Raw genomic sequence first — 19,440 nt, forward strand, 5'->3', positions numbered from 1 at the left:
GCATGTTTGAGTAATAGGCAACAAACATATAGTTCACTTTCAGTGTTTGGGTTAGCTGAAAACGCTGCACATTCAACATCTGAGGACAGGAAGTGTTGTAAGCAGATTAGTTGCATGAACTATTTTAATATGTGCCAAGTAAAGGTAATCTGAGGGTAAAAAATATTTTCTTTTAAAACTGTACTCATCGTCAAAATTTCATTTCTGTAGTTTTAAAAATAAAAAGTCGGTCAAAGGTCAAAGTCATACTCGTCGTCAAAATTTCATTTCTGTAGCTTTAAAAATAAAAAGTCGGTCAAAGGTCAAAGTCAAGGACATCAGAGGACAACAATAATGCTTGTTTGCAAAACTGTTCACATGGTCAAAATTTCATTACTGTAGCTTTAAAAATTAATAAGTAAGTCAAAAGGGGTGGGGCCAGCTTTTGCCCAAGGGGCAATATTTCAAATGTTTTCAATTGCATCACAATTGCTCCACAACAAATATCAAAGGTATGGGCCTTGTGGTTTGAAACAAGAAGATTTTGAAAATATTTCTTAAATAAGTCTCTAGGAAAATTGTGACACCCAGGGCAGTGCCAGTTTTGACACAAGGGGCATAATTTGAACAACCATGGTAGTGGAACACTAAATAAAGCCTTGTTCAAAATAGCAAGGATTTGCATAGTGGTTTCAGACAAAAAGGTTTTTAACATTTCCCAAATTAAGGGGGGGGGGTTCTGTCCCTTCTTTTCTGAACTCTGGTCCCTTGCAGGACAATATCCGTGGGGGGGGGGGGGCAGTAATGACCCCAGGGGCATAATTTGAACAAACCTTCACAAGCAATTGTTGTGACTTTACATGTAAACTTGGCTAAAAATAGACTTCGCTCATGTAGTCTTGGCTAAAAATAGCAAGCAATTGTTTACAGACGAACGAACGCACGCATGCACATACTACATACACATTACCATCGCATAAGCCTTTGGCCAGTAGAGCTAAAAATCAAATGGAGCAAGTGGGCAACATAACTTATTTTTTTATTTCAATAGCATATTAACAAACATCAAACAGCTACTGGCAAATACTCATTTAAACAGCATTTAATGTCACAATGTTCAGTAAATGTTCAAAATAGAGCTCTTACTTGAACTTGTGTTGATGTTTTAGAATCATTACAAGCCCTTTCACACATTTAATGTCTGACTCTATAAAATATGATCCTGTCATTTTAAAACAGGAGCAAAACAAAAGCAAACATTTTTAGCACCTAATAATTTATGCTTTAAATGGAAATGTTGAACAATTCTCCCCTCCGGGACAAATTTCAAACTCAAGCAATACTGTTAACTGTTACAATACCCTCATAAAGTAGTAGTCCTTAAATGTTTCGGCATGATAAGATATGCGCACCTGACTACAATGTTTTGCAGAAAAGCATAATTTGGCAGTTAGGTATGTCAAAAGATGCATGTCTATCATTAATCATTTGAACCAATATTCATGGTTGACAATTTCCGAATAATAGGTGCAGTAAATCAGGCAAATTTCATTTGAAGTAAATGATAGAATAACAATATGATAACTGTCATCGTCTCCAAAGCCTCTTATTACAAATGTCAAATTGTAGAGCAGTCTCAGCTGAGGTGCATATTTACAATATATGTAGGACCTGGTGCACTACATGTATGTGCAAAACACAAATATGTATTTAAATTGCTTTACCAACTGTAAAACATGGAACTTTGAGCTATTTACTATACAGTGCAGATAAAATGTCTGTTACATTGACATACCATTTTATAATGCTAAGATTTTGCACGTTTCTTCATTGACACATGTCTCATCCAATTATACAATGTTCAGCTGATCAGTTTATGTTAGAAATCACACAAATTATGATTTTTCAGTAAATTCTGATGCAAATTAACTCATTAATAATTATCAAAATATTGTGAAATGGAAGTTTGTGTTAAAAGTCCTTATCTCATATAAATCCAACATGAATTCTAATAAATACTTTTCAAGAACACAATATCTTGTTCGGAATAAATATTATTGCAACACATAATCATTTTTATGACACAGGATAAATTGTAACGAACATTTCAACTTAGAGTACACATAAGAATTATATACATATATACATACACACAAGTATATATATCTTATTGAACATGGAATTGTGTGGGGCATATGAGTAATGTAAGTTTATATTAATTATACAAGTGTTTCTAGCACAGGGCTTTTTCTGCCCATAATGGGAAAAAGAGTCATTTTGAAAAAAAAATGCATGGCAAATAGGCCATTTTGAGGAAAAATCATCCCTTTACATAAACAAGAGGGCCATATTGGCCCTAAATCGCTCACCTGAATAAAAGAATTTAACCTTTGTAATCAATATAGCTTGATATTTGTTCTCAAAGAATATTGAAAAAGATACTGTTCAAACATGTTGCCTGGATAATCAATGACAGGACTTCTCACAGTTGCTTGCACACTGACAGGACTTGTCACAGTTTCCTGCACACTAACAGGACTTGGTGATTGACTTCACACTGACAGGATTTCGTTCAGTTGCCTGCACACTGACAGGACTTGATGATTGACTGCACACTGACAGAATTTGATTCTCATATCTGCACACTGACAGGATTTTGTTCAGTTGCCTGCACACTGACAGGACTTGATAATTGACTGCACACTGATAGCACTTGGTACAGATACCTGCACACTGACAGGACTTTTTTAAGTTGCCTTCACACTGACAGGACTTTGTTCATTTGCCTGCACACACACAGGACTTCTTCAATTGCCTGCACACTGACAAAACTATGTTAAATTGCTTGCACACTGAAAGAGTTTTTAGTATCTAGATACACAAACAACAAACAGTGCACCATCCAATAAAATTAATAAACTGCCTTAAGCTCTAATAATCAAATATCAGAACACATTCTGCACCTTCCACTAATATCATCGCTTCTTCCATCTATGTCAACATCACCTTCCTTCACATATTCGAAATCAAATTTTCTTTAAATCCATAAAGGCTTATTCACTATCCACAAAAAAGATAAGATTGTAGCTTAGAATAATCTACATGAAGTTCAATGGAAAAGGCTGATTATTAAATTTATTATGAAGTAAAAATGAAATTCCTTCTAAAGAATAAAGTGTATAATAATTATTTGAATTTATGAACCTAAAAATGAACAATAATTCCTTTCAAGTGACTATGTTGAAGACTTAATAAAATTTAAAATCTATTCCCTTGTTACTAAAATAGAAAGTAGTGGAATCTCCAACAAAAAAGGAGACCATATAACAAGACTTGCTGCCCTTGCTTCAAGAGTAAACTTTAGGCCAAATAAAAAAATAGGTCTGTTTCAGGTTACCCGACCGACCCTATTTTTTCCCGCCTACCCTAACCTATTTTCCCTGAAAAAAATGTGATTTGGGTACAAAAAGCATTTGTTACGAAATGTATGTACGTAAAGTTGACAATATTAGAGTTGGATTTCTGAATGTATTTACCTTACTTCACCTTAAGAGTTCGGACACCTTAAAATAATTATTTTTTCGCTCTCCGAATTCATAGAAAATAACCATTTTTACATTTTATCTACATGTATGGTAAACCTGCCTTTTTTCTTCATGTCTGCATTTTACCACTTATTAATTTATCCGTAGTTATCAATGGTTATTACGCCTATAAGTGTAACTCTTTCATCAAGTTAATTAAAATCCCATTCAACACCATTTTATACATGCATTGAAATGAATAAACACCTTTTATCGGCTTCAGATCAAACAGTCACATTGTGTGACCTCACACGATGATCTCATGGAGAGCATGGATATTGCTATGCAGGATTAATGTGTCTGGGTGGTGTTTGTATCTTAAGTATTGCATTTCTAACTTTAATTCATCACATTAAATAGTTACCTGTATCATTGAATGTGTTGACTTTTATTGTTCTTTTGATGTTTCAATGAGTATTACTGTACGATTATTGCTTCATAAAGTCTATATTAAAAGTGTGGTACAAGTTTCAAAGTTTATTGGCGGATCGTTTTACAAGCATATCATGTCTGTGTTTTCTTAATCTCTTGAATGTCCTTGTTGTTTCTTTAATCCTCCATTAAATATATCACACATCCTTTTCAACAGGCAATAAATCGTTTAGGATGGGTAGTAACTAACTAACTTATCACAGTGATGTATACGGTTAGGTAATCTAGGTATACGGTTAGGTAATCTAGCCAGGCATTGTAACGATAAAGATAAATAATTTTTGTCTGTGAGACTTAGTAACTGTAAAAGTTACAATCGATGTCCTTTGGGTGTCCGAAAATTAGGTACCTAAAATAAATTATTTTTGAAAATAATAATGGATGTCCAAAGTTTTTAGATTGTCCGAACTCAAAGGTGAATTACGGGTAGTTTGTGCTTGTGTGGCAGGTATATATTTCAATTCTTGAACTATATTTTCTTGTCATATACAAATGTGTCAGATACTGACTTTCGGATTGATATGTCAGACTTAAGTGTGCAATTTTGGCAATAAAACCTGCATGTTACTTGTTCTTCAAACCTGAACCCTCAGGTCCTCTTGACAGCATTGAGGTTTCCTTGGCTGATAGCTTATATTGTAAATTTGCTGTCCCACTCTTCATGTAATTATGTTACAGGGAGGTTAGCATTCTACAGAGGGTGATTAAAAGCAAAAGGGCGCATAAAGAAAAGTAAAACCGTTCCTGGAAAGTCTTAAATAATAGCAGAGTCAGTGGTGTACCATAACATAGTTGAAATCCAACCATCATTGTCAAAGTATTTAACCAGACAAATAAAGAATGTTTCCTTTGAAGCATGGAACATGTTTAAAAACTACTGATAAACCTGAAAATTGATGACTTTTATTTTTGTTACTTTCTGAGTCAACAGTTACTGAAATCTAAAAATATATAAAAAAATAAAAATAAAAAAAATAAAAAAAAATATTCTGACCTACCTACCCTATTTTTTTGGCAGCGTTACCTGAAACGCACCTATTTTTTATTTGGCCTTACATACATTTTTGTAACAAACAATTTCAACATTTTGTTGTTGTTGCTGATCAATCATGACCTTTGGTGTATTTTTGTAGAGGGTCCCTTAATGAAGCTTTCTGTAAAGTTTAATTAAATTTGGACTGGTTGTTTTAGAGGAGATGTTTTTTTAAAGCAAATAGGAAGTTGGCCATGTTGTTGTTACTGAAGGGCGCCGACTATATTTGATATTACTTTAGGAATATTCCAACTTAGGGACTAGTTCATAAATTGCAAAACAATGCTTTCTGAAATTCAATAGTTTCCACGTTGCATGATAAAATATGAAGTTTAGTTTGTTTTATAAAACTTGACACTTTAATTGATAATGAAACCTTAAATTATAATAGCCCTGCTTATCATTATGAAAATTTTGATTTTAAATACCAACTCAATCATAACAACTCCGCCATCTCCGAGATAGATACAGTGTAACTGTCGGTGTAAAATTTTAGTAATATTTTCCTACTAAGTTGTTTGTGTAGTTCTTAGTCAACAATTGTTAAGTTTTAGCTAGTTCCTTTCCGTTTTGATTATTGCGACACTAGTATTTGTACATGGTTTAGTCCGCGATTTAGTCAGAACCTGCTACTTTTGTTGCGCATGCGCACTTTGTATTTTCACTTTCTAGTCGAACGAAGAACAAACGAACGTCAATAAAACTTCAACAAATAACGAATTTTTCAACTTAACGATACATATTTAGCAGCTTGGTCAGAGCAGCAAGGTAATTAAACATTTTGTAACGTACTTGTCACAGTTTAAGTGAAAACGATTTGATATCTAGAAAGTAAACATGCATTTTCTGTGAGCATGCTCTGCGAACGGCTCCGTGAAATGACATGGTCTGAGACCGCATGGGGCTATAAATAGCACTCGGTATTGATCAAAGATTAATACCTTTAGATGGATCTATAGTTTGCATTGATAGCATAATTTATGCATTGAGGGTATATTTTATTTGCATTATTAAATGATTCCGGCAATGCCAGTCATTTTTGGTATTCCGCAAATTGCATCTCGAAAGAGTAGTCGTTCATAATTTACAGTGTGGGTCAGACATGAGTTGTCTCTCTTTGCCCATTAACAACACCTGTTTGCAAATCTAGTCATTCAATTGATATGCTGTTTGGTTTAATTGCTATATATGTTTAATATTCTAGGGTCCAGGGTATGATAAATACTCTGTACTTTGTAAAACCATGTAATAGAAATATGCTAGATCTATACTTTGTGAATTATGGTTTTTCTGTTGACAAATTCACCATCTGCTACAATCAAGATTGTGTGATTGTGTGAACAGTTAAATATTACTTGGCTGTAGTGTTCTAGAGTTTGTTTGTTATACACTGCACCCAATCTCAACGATCACAATGTAGATCTGGACATGCTTCTATTACAGTTAATTTGTTAAAGGTCATATGCAGTCATATAGTCATACTTGAAATAATAGTCATGTGTAATACTAGTCTCAGTCGTGAAAGGTTTGTTATTGTCATAACTTTAATGATTAGGAGTCATTTTATTATAATTTCAGTTTTTACAGTTTACGGTACACATCTACGGTTTATGGAGATGAAACGAAACAAACAAATAAACTATAGAAAATCGAAACCCGTTGTTGAACACTAATTTGACCAATCCAGCTACAGTAAAAACTTGACGCCACAGATGCAGCCATGGAGAATGCCAGCCTTGAAGGAGCAGAAACTGTGGCTGATGTGGTTACAGAGCCGGGTGAACAGAATCCAAACGAAGCCGAAGAAGATCAACAAGCGCCTCGTAGATCATCACGTGAATCAAGACCAACTGAAAGAATGGCATTATATATGCAGACTGAGTTTGAGAAAGGAGAAAAGAAATTGAGTTCTGTTTACAACGACTGGCAGTTTAATGTAAAGAAATTGAGGAACTTTTTAAGAACAGATTCTGATCACACAGACATTGCAGAAACGTCAGACACTGTAAAGGTTTTAGAAAACACTGTTTTAAGACACTTTGAAGAATTACGAACAAAGGGCACAATAGCCCCCATTATTGATGAAAAGAATTGATGCTTTAGTTAGCATAACACGAGACATTAACCAAATAGTGAACGAAAGACTCAGTGAGATTGAAGAGTTTAAACCACAGCGAGAACTTTCAAGATTGAAGTCACTAAGAAACAAAGATTACGCTCAGTCGGTATTCAGCCTATGGGAGTCAGAATCGAATAACTCGAACAAATCGGTACTGTCCAAAAAGGTGGCAGATGCAGCAGCTGCCTTAGCAGAAAAAAAAGCAAAATATGAAGTTCTGCAAGAGGAAGAGGAACAGCTGTCTAAACTTGCAGATAAAGAGATTGAACAAAAAAGGGCTCTGGAAGTGCACAAGAAAGAAATGAAGAAGCTTGAAGCAAGAAGAGAAATAAAGGTTGCTCAAGCCAGATTAAATGCATATGCGCAAGTGTATAACAGTGATGAGACCGTGCCAAACATAATCATTCCTCCAGGTGATATAAAAACAGAGAAGCAAACGGAAGAAGTCGAGACTTTGGTGAAGCGTGCAAGTACAAAAAACGACACGTCTGTTAAAGCACCTGAAACACAATGACAGAATGAAAGCAACCTAGAAAACCAAGACTTTGTCAATTCTGATGAAAGGGCCGCTTTTGCCAAAGTCTTAGCTGACTCTGTTAACCTTAACCGTTTACCAGTTCCTGAACCAAATTATTTGCTGGTGACCCCCTTCAATTCATAGAGGCGAAAACATCTTTCCAAACGCTAATCGAACGCAAGGGTATTCCTCCCGAAGAGAAAATTTTCTACTTGAAGAAATACACTGGTGGCCCAGCACGTAAAGCATTAGAAGGCTTCTTTTACAGCGGCAGCAAGACAGCCTTTGAAAGTACACAAAGGGTATTACATGAAAGATATGGCCATCCATTTGTAGTGCAGAAGGCCTTTCGGGATAAGTTAGACAAATGGCCCAAGATAGCAGCTAAAGATCCCATTGGTTTAAGGGACTTTGCCGACTTCCTGCAAGGATGCAAGGATGCATTGCCTCATATTCCAAGTCTCCGCATTCTAGACGACTGCACCGAAAACCAAAAGCTCCTGAATAAGCTCCCAGACTACGCAACTATTGGATGGAATCGGGAAGTAATTCAAAGTATGGAATCAAATGGTAGCTATCCAAGCTTTAGCCAATTTGTAAGTTTCCTAGCCAAAGAGGCAAAAATAGCATGCAATCCTATCTCATCTCTGTATGCCTTAAACAACAATGAAGATAAGAAGTCAAAGGAGCTTAGGTACAGCGGCAACAAAGCAAAGGTACTGGCAACAACTACGCACAACTCCAAGAAGCCTTCAGGTGAATACTACATCGAAGCCTGTCTTTTTTTGCAACAAGAAGGGTCATTATATTTTCAAATGCAATGGAATTCTCTCACTTACCATTGATAAGAAGAGAGACTTCATCCGAAACAACAGTTTATGTTACGGTTGCCTTCGCAAGGGTCATTTAAACAAAGACTGCAGAAGGAAACACACATGTAATGTGTGCAAGGGACAGCACCCATCATGCCTACATGAAGATAGACAGTATACTGTCAACAATGCACCTACATCTGCAAGCTTATTCAGAGTTAGCAGAAATACAGAACAGAGTACCTCAATGATCGTACCTGTGTGGGTGTCTACAAAGGAAAATCCATCGCAATAAATCCTCACATATGCACTACTTGACACACAAAGTGACACAACATTCATATTGGAAGACACAGCATCATCGTTGCAGATTTCCGGCCAACCCATAAAACTAAGTTTGTCAACGATGACCTCACAGCACACTGTAATAGAAAGCTCCAGAGTCTGCGGTTTAAAAGTAAGAGGTTTCAACTCCCCCGATTATGCTTCAATTAATCAGGCACACTCCAGAGACTTCATACCAGTGGATCGCTCACACATACCTAATGTCGACACTGTGAAAACCTGGCCTCATCTTGCACCAATTGCAGATGAAATTCCACCACTCCAGTCCTGTGATGTAGGCCTACTCATAGGCTACAACTGTCCGCAAGCCCTAGCTCCAAGAAACATGCTTATAGGGAAAGACGAAGAACTCTATGCTGTGCAAACGCTACTTGGTTGGAGTGTGATCGGCTATGTTAACCCCTCTCTTGAAGCCGTTTCCATGCCAGGTGTCTGTCATAGAACGCTAGTGCAGATAAAAGAATTACCTCCTTGCCAGCCGAGAGATGTAATAAAGGTACTAGAAAGGGATTTTGATCAAGATGGGGACAAAGACAAGAAAGTCTCACAGGAAGATATCCATTTTCTTAACCTCCTAGGCAGCACAATCCACCAGAGAGATGACAAGCACCTGGAGATGCCACTTCCATTTAAAGAAAGACCTGTCATGCCAAACAACAAGCATCTTGCTGTACTACGGTTGAACAATTTAAAACGAAAGTTACAGAATGACCAGAAGTACTATGGTCACTATAGGCAGTTCATGAAAGAGATTATAGAGCGTGAAGATGCAGAACTGGTGGATAACATTGGTGAAAACGGAAACGTATGGTACATTCCACATCATGGAGTTTACCACTCCAAAAAGCAAGACAAACTACGTGTGGTATTTGACTGTTCGGCAAAGTATGGCAAAACCTCACTCAATCAGCATCTGTTGACCGGTCCAGACCTAACAAATGGACTTGTTGGTGTACTTTGTAGATTTAGAATACACCCCGTTGCCATCATGTGTGACATTGAGAAGATGTTTCATCAGTTTTTGGTACAAGAGCCAGATAGAGACTTTTTGCGATTCTTATGGTGGGAGGATGGAGATATGGACAAGAAGCCCCTGGAGTAAAGAATGCGAGTACATTTGTTTGGAGCAGCCTCGTCTCCTGGATGTGCTAACTACGGGCTCAAGTATCTAGCAAAGATTTGCCAGAGTGACCTGCCCAAGGCTTCTTTCTTTGTGCAGAACGACTTCTATGTTGAGGATGGCCTATCTAGCACGGAAACAGAAGAAGAGGCCATTCAGTTGATCAAGGATGCTCAAGAGCTATATGCTAACGGTGGTATGCACCTACACAAGTTTATTTCTAACCGTTAACGGGTTATTGATTCAATCCCTGTGTCAGAAAGAGCTGCAGATGTAAAGGACCTTGATTTAGAGTTGGAACAGTTACCGGTGGAAAGAGCCCTTGGTGTAAGATGGTGCGTAGAAAACGACAACTTCAAATTCGAAATAACGATCAAGAACGCTATGGCTACTAGACGAAATATGCTGTCAATAGTGGCATCGATATTTGATCCTTTAGGATTTCTCACCCCTTGCACTCTTAAAGGGAAGAGAATTCTTCAGGAAATGTGCCAGAGAGGTGTCGACTGGGATGATACTCTTCCCGAAAGTATACGGCCTGAATAGGAGAAATGGATTGAAGACATTCACAACCTAAAGTATGTGACAATTCAAAGACCTTTGAAGCCACAAGAATTTGGAAAACCACTTAGTATAGAGCTGCATCATTTTTCTGACGCTAGTACTACTGGTTATGGCCAATGTTCATACATCAGATTTATCAATGAAAATGCTGTTCACTGTTCCCTGGTAATGGCAAAAGCAAGAGTAGCTCCACACAAGATGATCAGCATACCAAGACTAGAACTGACGGCTGCAGTATTATCAGCAAAAATCAGTGGATTCCTCAAAGAAGAACTGAACCTGGTCATAGATCAAGAGTATTTCTGGACAGACTCGCGTGTAGTTTTAGGGTACATCAACAACGAAGCACGCAGGTTCCATGTGTTTGTCGCCAACCGCGTCCAGATGATCAGAAACGTTACCGATCCAAGTCAGTGGTTCTATGTCAGTACCGAGAAAAACCCTGCTGACCATGCTTCAAGAGGTCTCTCAGCCTCTGAAATTACTAGCTCAACATGGCTCAGTGGCCCCTAATTCCTCTGGCAAAGAGAGATTGAAACCAATGAAATTGAAACAGATTTACAGTTAGGTGATCCAGAAGTTTGAACTGTAAGATCAATGTGCACAAAGGCGTCGGGTATTCCTGATGTGTTAGAATGCCTTGACAGATTCTCAAGCTTTTCAAAATTATTGTCTGTCATGGCTAGACTACAGAGACTGTCCAATGGGGTCAAAGGAACGCATGCCCCAACGGTAGAAGAAAGACGAATGGCAGAAATAACCAACCTTGTTCAAGAATGTGCATTTCAGAACTCTATAAGTTCATTAAATAAGACTGAAAAACTTCCCCAGACGAACCCTCTCTACCCACTGGATCCACTTCTTCATGATGGGCTTATGTGTGTTGGTGGCCGACTACGAAAGGCAGATCTCCCATCCCATTGTAGACATCCAGTTATCCTGCCAAAGGAGAGCCACATCACCAGATTGATCCTTGCACATGTTCACCAGCAAGTTGAACATCAAGGTAGAGGAATGACGATGAACAAACTCCGATCCAGTGGCTACTGGATAATAGGTGGAAGCAAGGTTGTTGCAAACTTCATTCGTCAGTGTGTGATATGCAGAAAGCTTAGACGACCTACAGAATGCCAACGAATGGCAGACTTACCTACAGAACGTGTTGTGCCTTCCCCACCTTTCACATACTGTGGTATGGACTGTTTTGGACCATTCTTAGTCAAGCAAGGACGTAAAGAATGTAAAACGATATGGACTACTGTTTACATGTATGTGTTGTCGCGCAATCCACATTGAAATGTTAGATGACATGTCCACAGATGCATTCATCAATGGACTTCGCTGTTTTATCGCAATTCGTGGAGCAGTTAGACAAATCCGGTCAGACCAAGGCACGAACTTCATAGGTGCTAAGAACGAATTCGAAACGGAAACGAACATGAATAAAGTCACTTCCTTTCTTACCAAACGACAGTGCGAATTCGTGACAAACGCGCCAGACGCAAGCCACACTGGTGGCGAGTGGGAAAGACAGATAAAAACTGTTCGAAGTGTCCTAGATGCCTTTCTGCTTCAATGCCCAGGTCGCCTAGACGATTCATCGCTTAGGAACCCATTCTATGAAGTCTCCTCTATAGTGAATAGTCGACCACTCGCGATTAGTGAAATAGACGATCCTGACGCACTCGAGCCACTAAAGCCAAATCACATCCTCACAGCAAAATTAGAAATTCCTCAACCGCCTCCAGGCAAATTTGTTAAGGAAAACCTTCTTCTCCGGAAACGTTGGAGGAGAGTGCAGTTTCTCCTTGAACATTTCTGGGCAAGATGGAAAAAGGAATATGTTTCGCAAATTGCGCTCAGACAAAAGTGGCACGAACGTTGTCAGAATGTGCACGTTGGTGATGTTGTGCTTGTAAAAGATGTCGATTCACCGCGTATTGAGTGGCCTCTGGCTAGAGTTACTGAAGTTCGCATAGATGACGACAGACTTGTGCGGAGAGTGATCGTCAAATTAGCCAGAAAGGACACAACGAGCACATCCATTCTAGAGCGGAGTGTGCACAAACTAGTTTTGCTTATTGAGCAATAAGTGAATAACGCCTGTACTCAGTATTAGTATTTGCAGTTATCTGCATAATGTGTCTGAACATCTAGAAAGGATTACCCTTTCAATTGTGATTGTGTGATAAATTGCTATATCACATAATTCAACTTTTGTATAATAATGCTTTATCTCACACACGTTCAAATATGTGCTGTAATCATGATTATTAATTGTGTCAAAATGGTCTGACTTATAGGTCAGTTCTACTTTGCTAGATCTTACTTCTCTGTTCAAACCATTCGAGTTAGTGTTGATCTGTCTTAGCTTCGTTTAAATATATTTTAACAGTTTTACAGACAGATAAAGGTAAAGAAAATCAGTTGATTTTGGTGGGAGTGTAACTGTCGATGTAAAATTTTAGTAATATTTTCCTACTAAGTTGTTTGTGTAGTTCTTAGTCAACAATTGTTAAGTTTTAGCTAGTTCCTTTCCGTTTTGATTATTGCGACGCTAGTATTTGTACATGGTTTAGTCCGCGATTTAGTCAGAACCTGCTACTTTTGTTGCGCATGCGCACTTTGTATTTTCACTTTCTAGTCGAACGAAGAACAAACGAACGTCAATAAAACTTCAACAAATAACGAAGTTTTCAACTTAACGATACATATTTAGCAGCTTGGTCGGAGCAGCAAGGTAATTAAACATTTTGTAACGTACTTGTCACAGTTTAAGTGAAAACGATTTGATATCTTGAACGTAAACATGCATTTTCTGTGAGCATGCTCTGCGAACGGCTCCTTGAAATGACATGGTCTGAGACCGCATGGGGTTATAAATAGCACTCGGTATTGATCAAAGATTAATACCTTTAGATGGATCTATAGTTTGCATTGATAGCATAATTTATGCATTGAGGGTATATTTTATTTGCATTATTAAATGATTCCCGCAATGCCAGAGTCATTTTTGGTATTCCGCAAATTGCGTCTAGAAAGAGTTGTCGTTCGTAATTTACAGTGCGGGTCAGACATGAGTTGTCTCTCTTTGCCCATTAACAACACGTGTTTGCAAATCTAGTCATTCAATTGATATGCTGTTTGGTTTAATTGCTATATATGTTTAATATTCTAGGGTCCAGGGTATGATAAATACTCTGTACTTTGTAAAACCATGTAATAGAAATATGGTTTTTCTGTTGACAAATTCACCATCTGCTACAATCAAGATTGTGTGATTGTGTGAACAGTTAAATATTACTTGGCTGTAGTGTTCTAGAGTTTGTTTGTTATACACTGCACCCAATCTCAACGATCACAATGTAGATCTGGACATGCTTCTATTACAGTTAATTTGTTAAAGGTCATATGCAGTCATATATAGTCATACTTGAAATAATAGTCATGTGTAATACTAGTCTCAGTCGTGAAAGGTTTGTTATTGTCATAACTTTAATGATTAGGAGTCATTTTATTATAATTTCAGTTTTTACAGTTTACGGTACACATCTACGGTTTATGGAGATGAAACGAAACGAACAAATAAACTATAGAAAATCGAAACCCGTTGTTGAACACTAATTTGACCAAGCCAGCTTCATACAGTCCGAGGTGTTCCGATTGATATCAAATAGATGAAGGTTACACGGTACTATTAAAATATCCTTTATGTTTATAAACCTCCTACGCAGTAATCTCCCTTGGTGACAGCAAAAATGCCGAGTTTTGAAAAAATAACCTTGAGCTTAATTGTTTGTTTTGAAAATGTCATTCGAAAGAATGAACTCCAGATAATTCCCCCTTGATGTATATTATTTTTATCCCCGTTCTATTTACGCATACTGGTTGAGTTCGTAAATCCGAACAGTTTTGACAGTTTTTTTAACAATATCTTAGCGAGTTTTGGTTCTAGTAACTACAAACTTGTGCAAGACGTTCATTTCAAGCACAGTAAATCACCATTCAATCGGTAAAATGGAGTATGTAAATCCCGATCGCTTTTAAAATTATATTTTATCTAAAAATAGATTGCTATTTTGTCATAGTTTGTTTTCATTTCTAATCAAACACACAATGGGAATGGAAATCAACTCGAACAGAATCTAATCTTAAAAAAATTGAGTTGTGTCCCTTGCTTCAAAAATCTAAGAACATTCCTTACCCATGATATTGATTATGTACAGTGCGATTTAAAATCTTTGACGTCATTCCCCGCGTGCTGCGTATTTACATTTCACCTGATTAGGAGATTGACAGGGATTTGTAAGAAAAATACTAACCTAAACTTGACGAAAATTTGCCTTCGTTGCTAAGGCAAGCGTTTGTAGCGATCTAGATCATCGAATTATTGATAAAGGTAAACAAACGCGTGATTTAACAGGTGTTCGGTGTTTATAGACTGTTCGAATTTACAAACTCAACTAGTATGAGTGAAATGTGTTACAAAAACTTATACAAAATATAAAGCAAGGAATTCACATAACATGTCGGTACAAATAAAAGGTGAATTTCATGCTATTGAATTCTATGTATTAGACAATTGACTCTATTTCATTCGAAGAAACGAATGTATATTTTTGTTATATTTTAGTTTAAACTGGAGGATTACCTTGGGGAAAAAAAACAGAATATCTATAATTCTGGGCTTAAACTATTGTAACAATATTATCAACCATAATGTCCTTCGAGCATATATGTACACCCAACATAAAACAAAATATTATCATTGAAATAATAACCATTTTTGGTTATCTGCATGCACGTTTTTCTTCTAATTTCATTGCGCCAACTTGATGCTATGCATCAACTTTTTTCTTGTTGTTGTTGTTGTTGATCAATCGTGACCCCTTGTTGTATTTTTGTAGAGGGTCACCCAAGGAAGCTTCCTGTAAAATTTCATTGAATTTGGAGCGGTATTCAGAGGATATGTTTTTTAAAGCAAAACAGGAAGTCAGCCATTCTGTTGTTGTTGCTGTTGTTGTTAATCAATCGTGACTTCTTGTTGTATTTTTGTAGAGGGTCACCCAAGGAAGCTTCCTGTAAAGTTTCATTGAATTTGGAGTGGTAGTTTCAGAGGAGATGATTTTTAAGCAAAACAGGAAGTCAGCCATTTTTTTGTTGTTGTTGATCAATCGTGATCCCTTGTTGTATTTTTGTAGATGGTCACCTAAGGAAGCTTCCTGTGAAGTTTCATTGAATTTGGCCTGGTAGCTTCCGATGAGAAGTTTTTTAAGCAATTGTTGACAGACAGACTGACTGTCTGACTGACTGACTGACTGACTGACTGACGGACGCCAGAGAAAGACCGATCACAATAGCTCACCTTGAGCACTTCGTGCTCTGGTGAGCTAAAATTGGGGAACATTTTCAGTTAAAAGAACAAGCTTTTCTGACTCCTGCGTATGAGGAAATTATTAGTATCTTTTCCCTTCTAAAAGACTTAGCTTAAATATAAATCCTTGGGGTGTAAATATCGATTGCAATAAATCATGACAGTTAATATTCCACTTCACATCACATCAACCATTACAGTACAGGTAAAAATAATTTCATATTTCTTTTTATGTTTTCTTTTTTTTTAATTTGATTGGGATTTTTTTTTCTCCAGATCTGATCTGGAAAAAAATATATTTTGCTAGGGGAATGGACCCATAGGTCCTATAGAAAAAGGCCTGCACACACATGTCAATAATTACAAAAAACCAATGTATCTACACAGTTTTAATATTCTTGAAACGTACTTAGTACATTTTAAATTAGTGAACAGAACGACATGGTTATTAGGCAATCCAACCTCGCATCAACATTACAGGGACAACCAACAAAGCCTTAAACTGTAAAAGATTATAACAACAATTAACCTCTCCAAGATTTGAAATGTATTTTACCAACTCATTTGATTATATTAATTACAGTATTATTTGTGTGATTGGATTAATAATTTATTATAATGTAAACAGTCTATTTTCTGAAGTCGGAATATGACATTAAATATCGAACGTGCAGTTTCACTAACATTTTCTTCGTTCGGCCAATGTATAAAGTCATAAAATCTAAGATAAGAAGGTATTTTTCAGTATACAGATATGAAGTTGAAAATTGAAAATACCCTTGGTTCATACATTTGTGGTCTTGTTTTATCGAGTACCTGTACAAACTCACCTTTGCCATGCATGCATGGCTAAGCCTCCTTTGTTGACAATATACTTTTCATTACTAATACATGAACAAACCCACCTTTGCCATGCATGCATGGCTAAGCCTCCTTTGCCATGCATGCATGGCTAAGCCTCCTTTGTTGACAATATACTTTTCATTACTAATACATGAACAAATCCACCTTTGCCATGCATGCATGGCTAAGCCTCCTTTGCCATGCATGCATGGCTAAGCCTCCGTTGTTGACAATATACTTTTCATTACTAATACATGAACAAACCCCTTTGCCATAGTGCATGCATGGCTAAGCTTCTTTTGTTGACAATATACTTTTCATTACTTATATAAGAACAAACCCACCTTTGCCATGCATGCATGGACAAACCCCCTTTGCCAGTAATTATTACTTTATTATTACTATACTTTTCATTACTTATAATTACTTATACTTAGACCTTGTAAATACAATAGTATCAACTCGGCCATCTCTGTGGTGTTCCGAATGTTATAAATTTATATTTACACCTCAACTTCCATTCCTTAAATGAACTGCCGTTTGGCAATTGCGTTCATCAATCGATGAACGCAACATCTTCGGATATGTTCGGATCATAATTCATTGCATAGCAATATACATGAAAGCTATTGATCTTGTTATTGGTTGTATTGTGTCTGCAGGTCCCGTAAAATATTAGTCAACATTTTTAAAAGTGTTAGTTTATTATATTTTAAATATATTGGTACAAGAAGTGTTTCAAATTAACGTTTTAAAGTGATTTCAAGTGGTTGATCTTTTCCCGCGTTATTGTGACGTCATTTGAAAAATAATGTTCCCAGTTATAGTCGGGTCGTTCTATTTACAGAATGGGTAAGAACGGATTACTGAAAGGTTTTCTTAAATGAAATGAAGTATTTTTTTAACAATTCTTGAATGAAATAATGAACATTGGTGTAAATATAAGGAATGAATTGCGGGGTTGATGTCATTATCGGGGATATGAACCCAATTGGGTTGGTCAAAGTACGCGTGGAGTCCTTCGGACTCCACACACATTGACCAACCCAATTGCGTTCATACCCCGATAATGACATCAACCCCGCAATTCATTCCTTAAGTGAACCGCAACCTAGCAGGTGCCCCTCATGTATATATATCGTTATGTTTTGACCGTAGGTATTGAAAAAAAGACATCAAACTCTTAATTCTTTGTTGGATATTTATTTTTTTGTGTAAGGAACTAATAAAAAATAGCATTATCTGGTAATATTTCTTGCTTTAACCCGGAATCTTGATCAGAATAACTACCAACTTTTGGTGCAAAACAATTTGTAGGTGAAGGATTTGCCATACTGGTTGACGGTACATTTCCGAACAGGGCACAAATCCCGAACACCGGCTAAAACACACATTTGTTTACCGTGATCCATTATTCAATGATCTAGATCAATACAGAGGCTTGCCTTGGTCACACTTGCCAAGTTTCATCTTGTTTTGTTCAGTATTTTTCTAAAAAAATGCCATTCAATGTTTATACCTTAAAGATCAAAATGTAGCACATGGGGGAATGATGTCAGAGGGCGCACTCTCATCTTTAGGTTTTGCAGTTATGTTGACCTACATTCAAGGTATTTATAAATAGAAATCACGCTTTACATTTGAATTGCATGTTTAGAAAAACATCGGTAACAATAAATAACTTTGCAGCTAAGTGTTTATTTAATATAGCATACTTATTAATTATAATTGTATGACCATGTATTTTCGCTTTGCAAGTGTTCGGTATTTGTGCCCTCCATAGCATAAATTTAAGGGTGATTTACTGTCCATAAAATGAACGATTTTCGATATAAAATTGATGAGATCGTGAATCTGTACTTTGACAGATGTTGTCACATTAAGTTAATGATTAACCAAAGATGTTTCATATGCAATTTTAACTAACTACAACAAAAACTCTCCAAGATAATTGTGAAAAACCTCAAAAAGTGTTCGGATTTGTACCGTCAACCAGTATCAAAAATTGTAATTAAAAGATCCGTCAACGTACAATTATTTGGACTACTAGTTCATCCACAAGTCTAATTTTGATGACTGTTACAATGCGTCACTGTACTAGTATAGTGCATTGACCTTCTCAAGAACATTGACAGCTTAGACTCAAATGCTTTTGAGTGTTATGCGATCAAAATGCTTGAAACAATGCAAGTAAACCCCGCGATGTTGACTAGTCTTGTAAATGATATTTATCATGACATGAGATAACTTGCCTTTCGAAAATGCATCTGAACGCGAAGAGCAGAAGTCCTAGCGGAATGGACCAGGCCATATCTGATGTCTGTGGAAGGTAAATACTTCCAGGTTTGTTTGCTAAAATATCCCATGATTTCCCTTCTGGTAACCAGAATTTTTCGTTCCAAAGAATTTTCAAAATGAATTCCATTTTTTCTATCACATAGAAGCTTGTCTACAATAGCGTCCTTAGTGATGGTACCCGTCTTCACTGCAGGAAAGAAAATAGGACACATACGACTATTTTTACCAAAACCCTGCGACAGAGATGTATCAATTGCCAAATTAGATGCGAGTGTCAATGTAGCGGATCTGTGGTCTGTTGGTAGCACACTTGACGGTCAACACAGGGGTCGCAGGTTCGATTCCCCACCGCAACGATACAAAACTTCTAATCGACTTAACACTGTTTCTCATTAATTAGTGATACTGGTTGAGTACCTA

The 19,440-nt window shown here is 36.9% G+C and overlaps 1 protein-coding gene across 2 annotated transcripts in view; it reads right to left on the reverse strand.

The window, feature by feature from the left end:
- Positions 1–19,169, reverse strand: part of LOC128233338 (ceramide synthase 2-like) — a 47,026-nt gene extending 27,857 nt beyond the window's left edge. The window contains exon 1 of one of the 2 annotated variants that reach the window (XM_052947006.1): positions 18,975–19,169. In XM_052947006.1, coding sequence (XP_052802966.1) covers positions 18,975–19,147 — 173 coding nt within the window. In that variant the 5' untranslated portion in view covers positions 19,148–19,169. Of the gene's footprint in view, positions 1–1,340; positions 1,365–18,974 lie in introns of those variants that run through there. The other variant, XM_052947007.1, reaches the window with a different exon arrangement.
- Positions 19,170–19,440: the final 271 nt, after the last annotated feature.

This window comes from Mya arenaria, chromosome 1 (assembly GCF_026914265.1).
Source record: "Mya arenaria isolate MELC-2E11 chromosome 1, ASM2691426v1".
In the NCBI taxonomy this organism is placed as follows: domain Eukaryota; kingdom Metazoa; phylum Mollusca; class Bivalvia; order Myida; family Myidae; genus Mya; species Mya arenaria.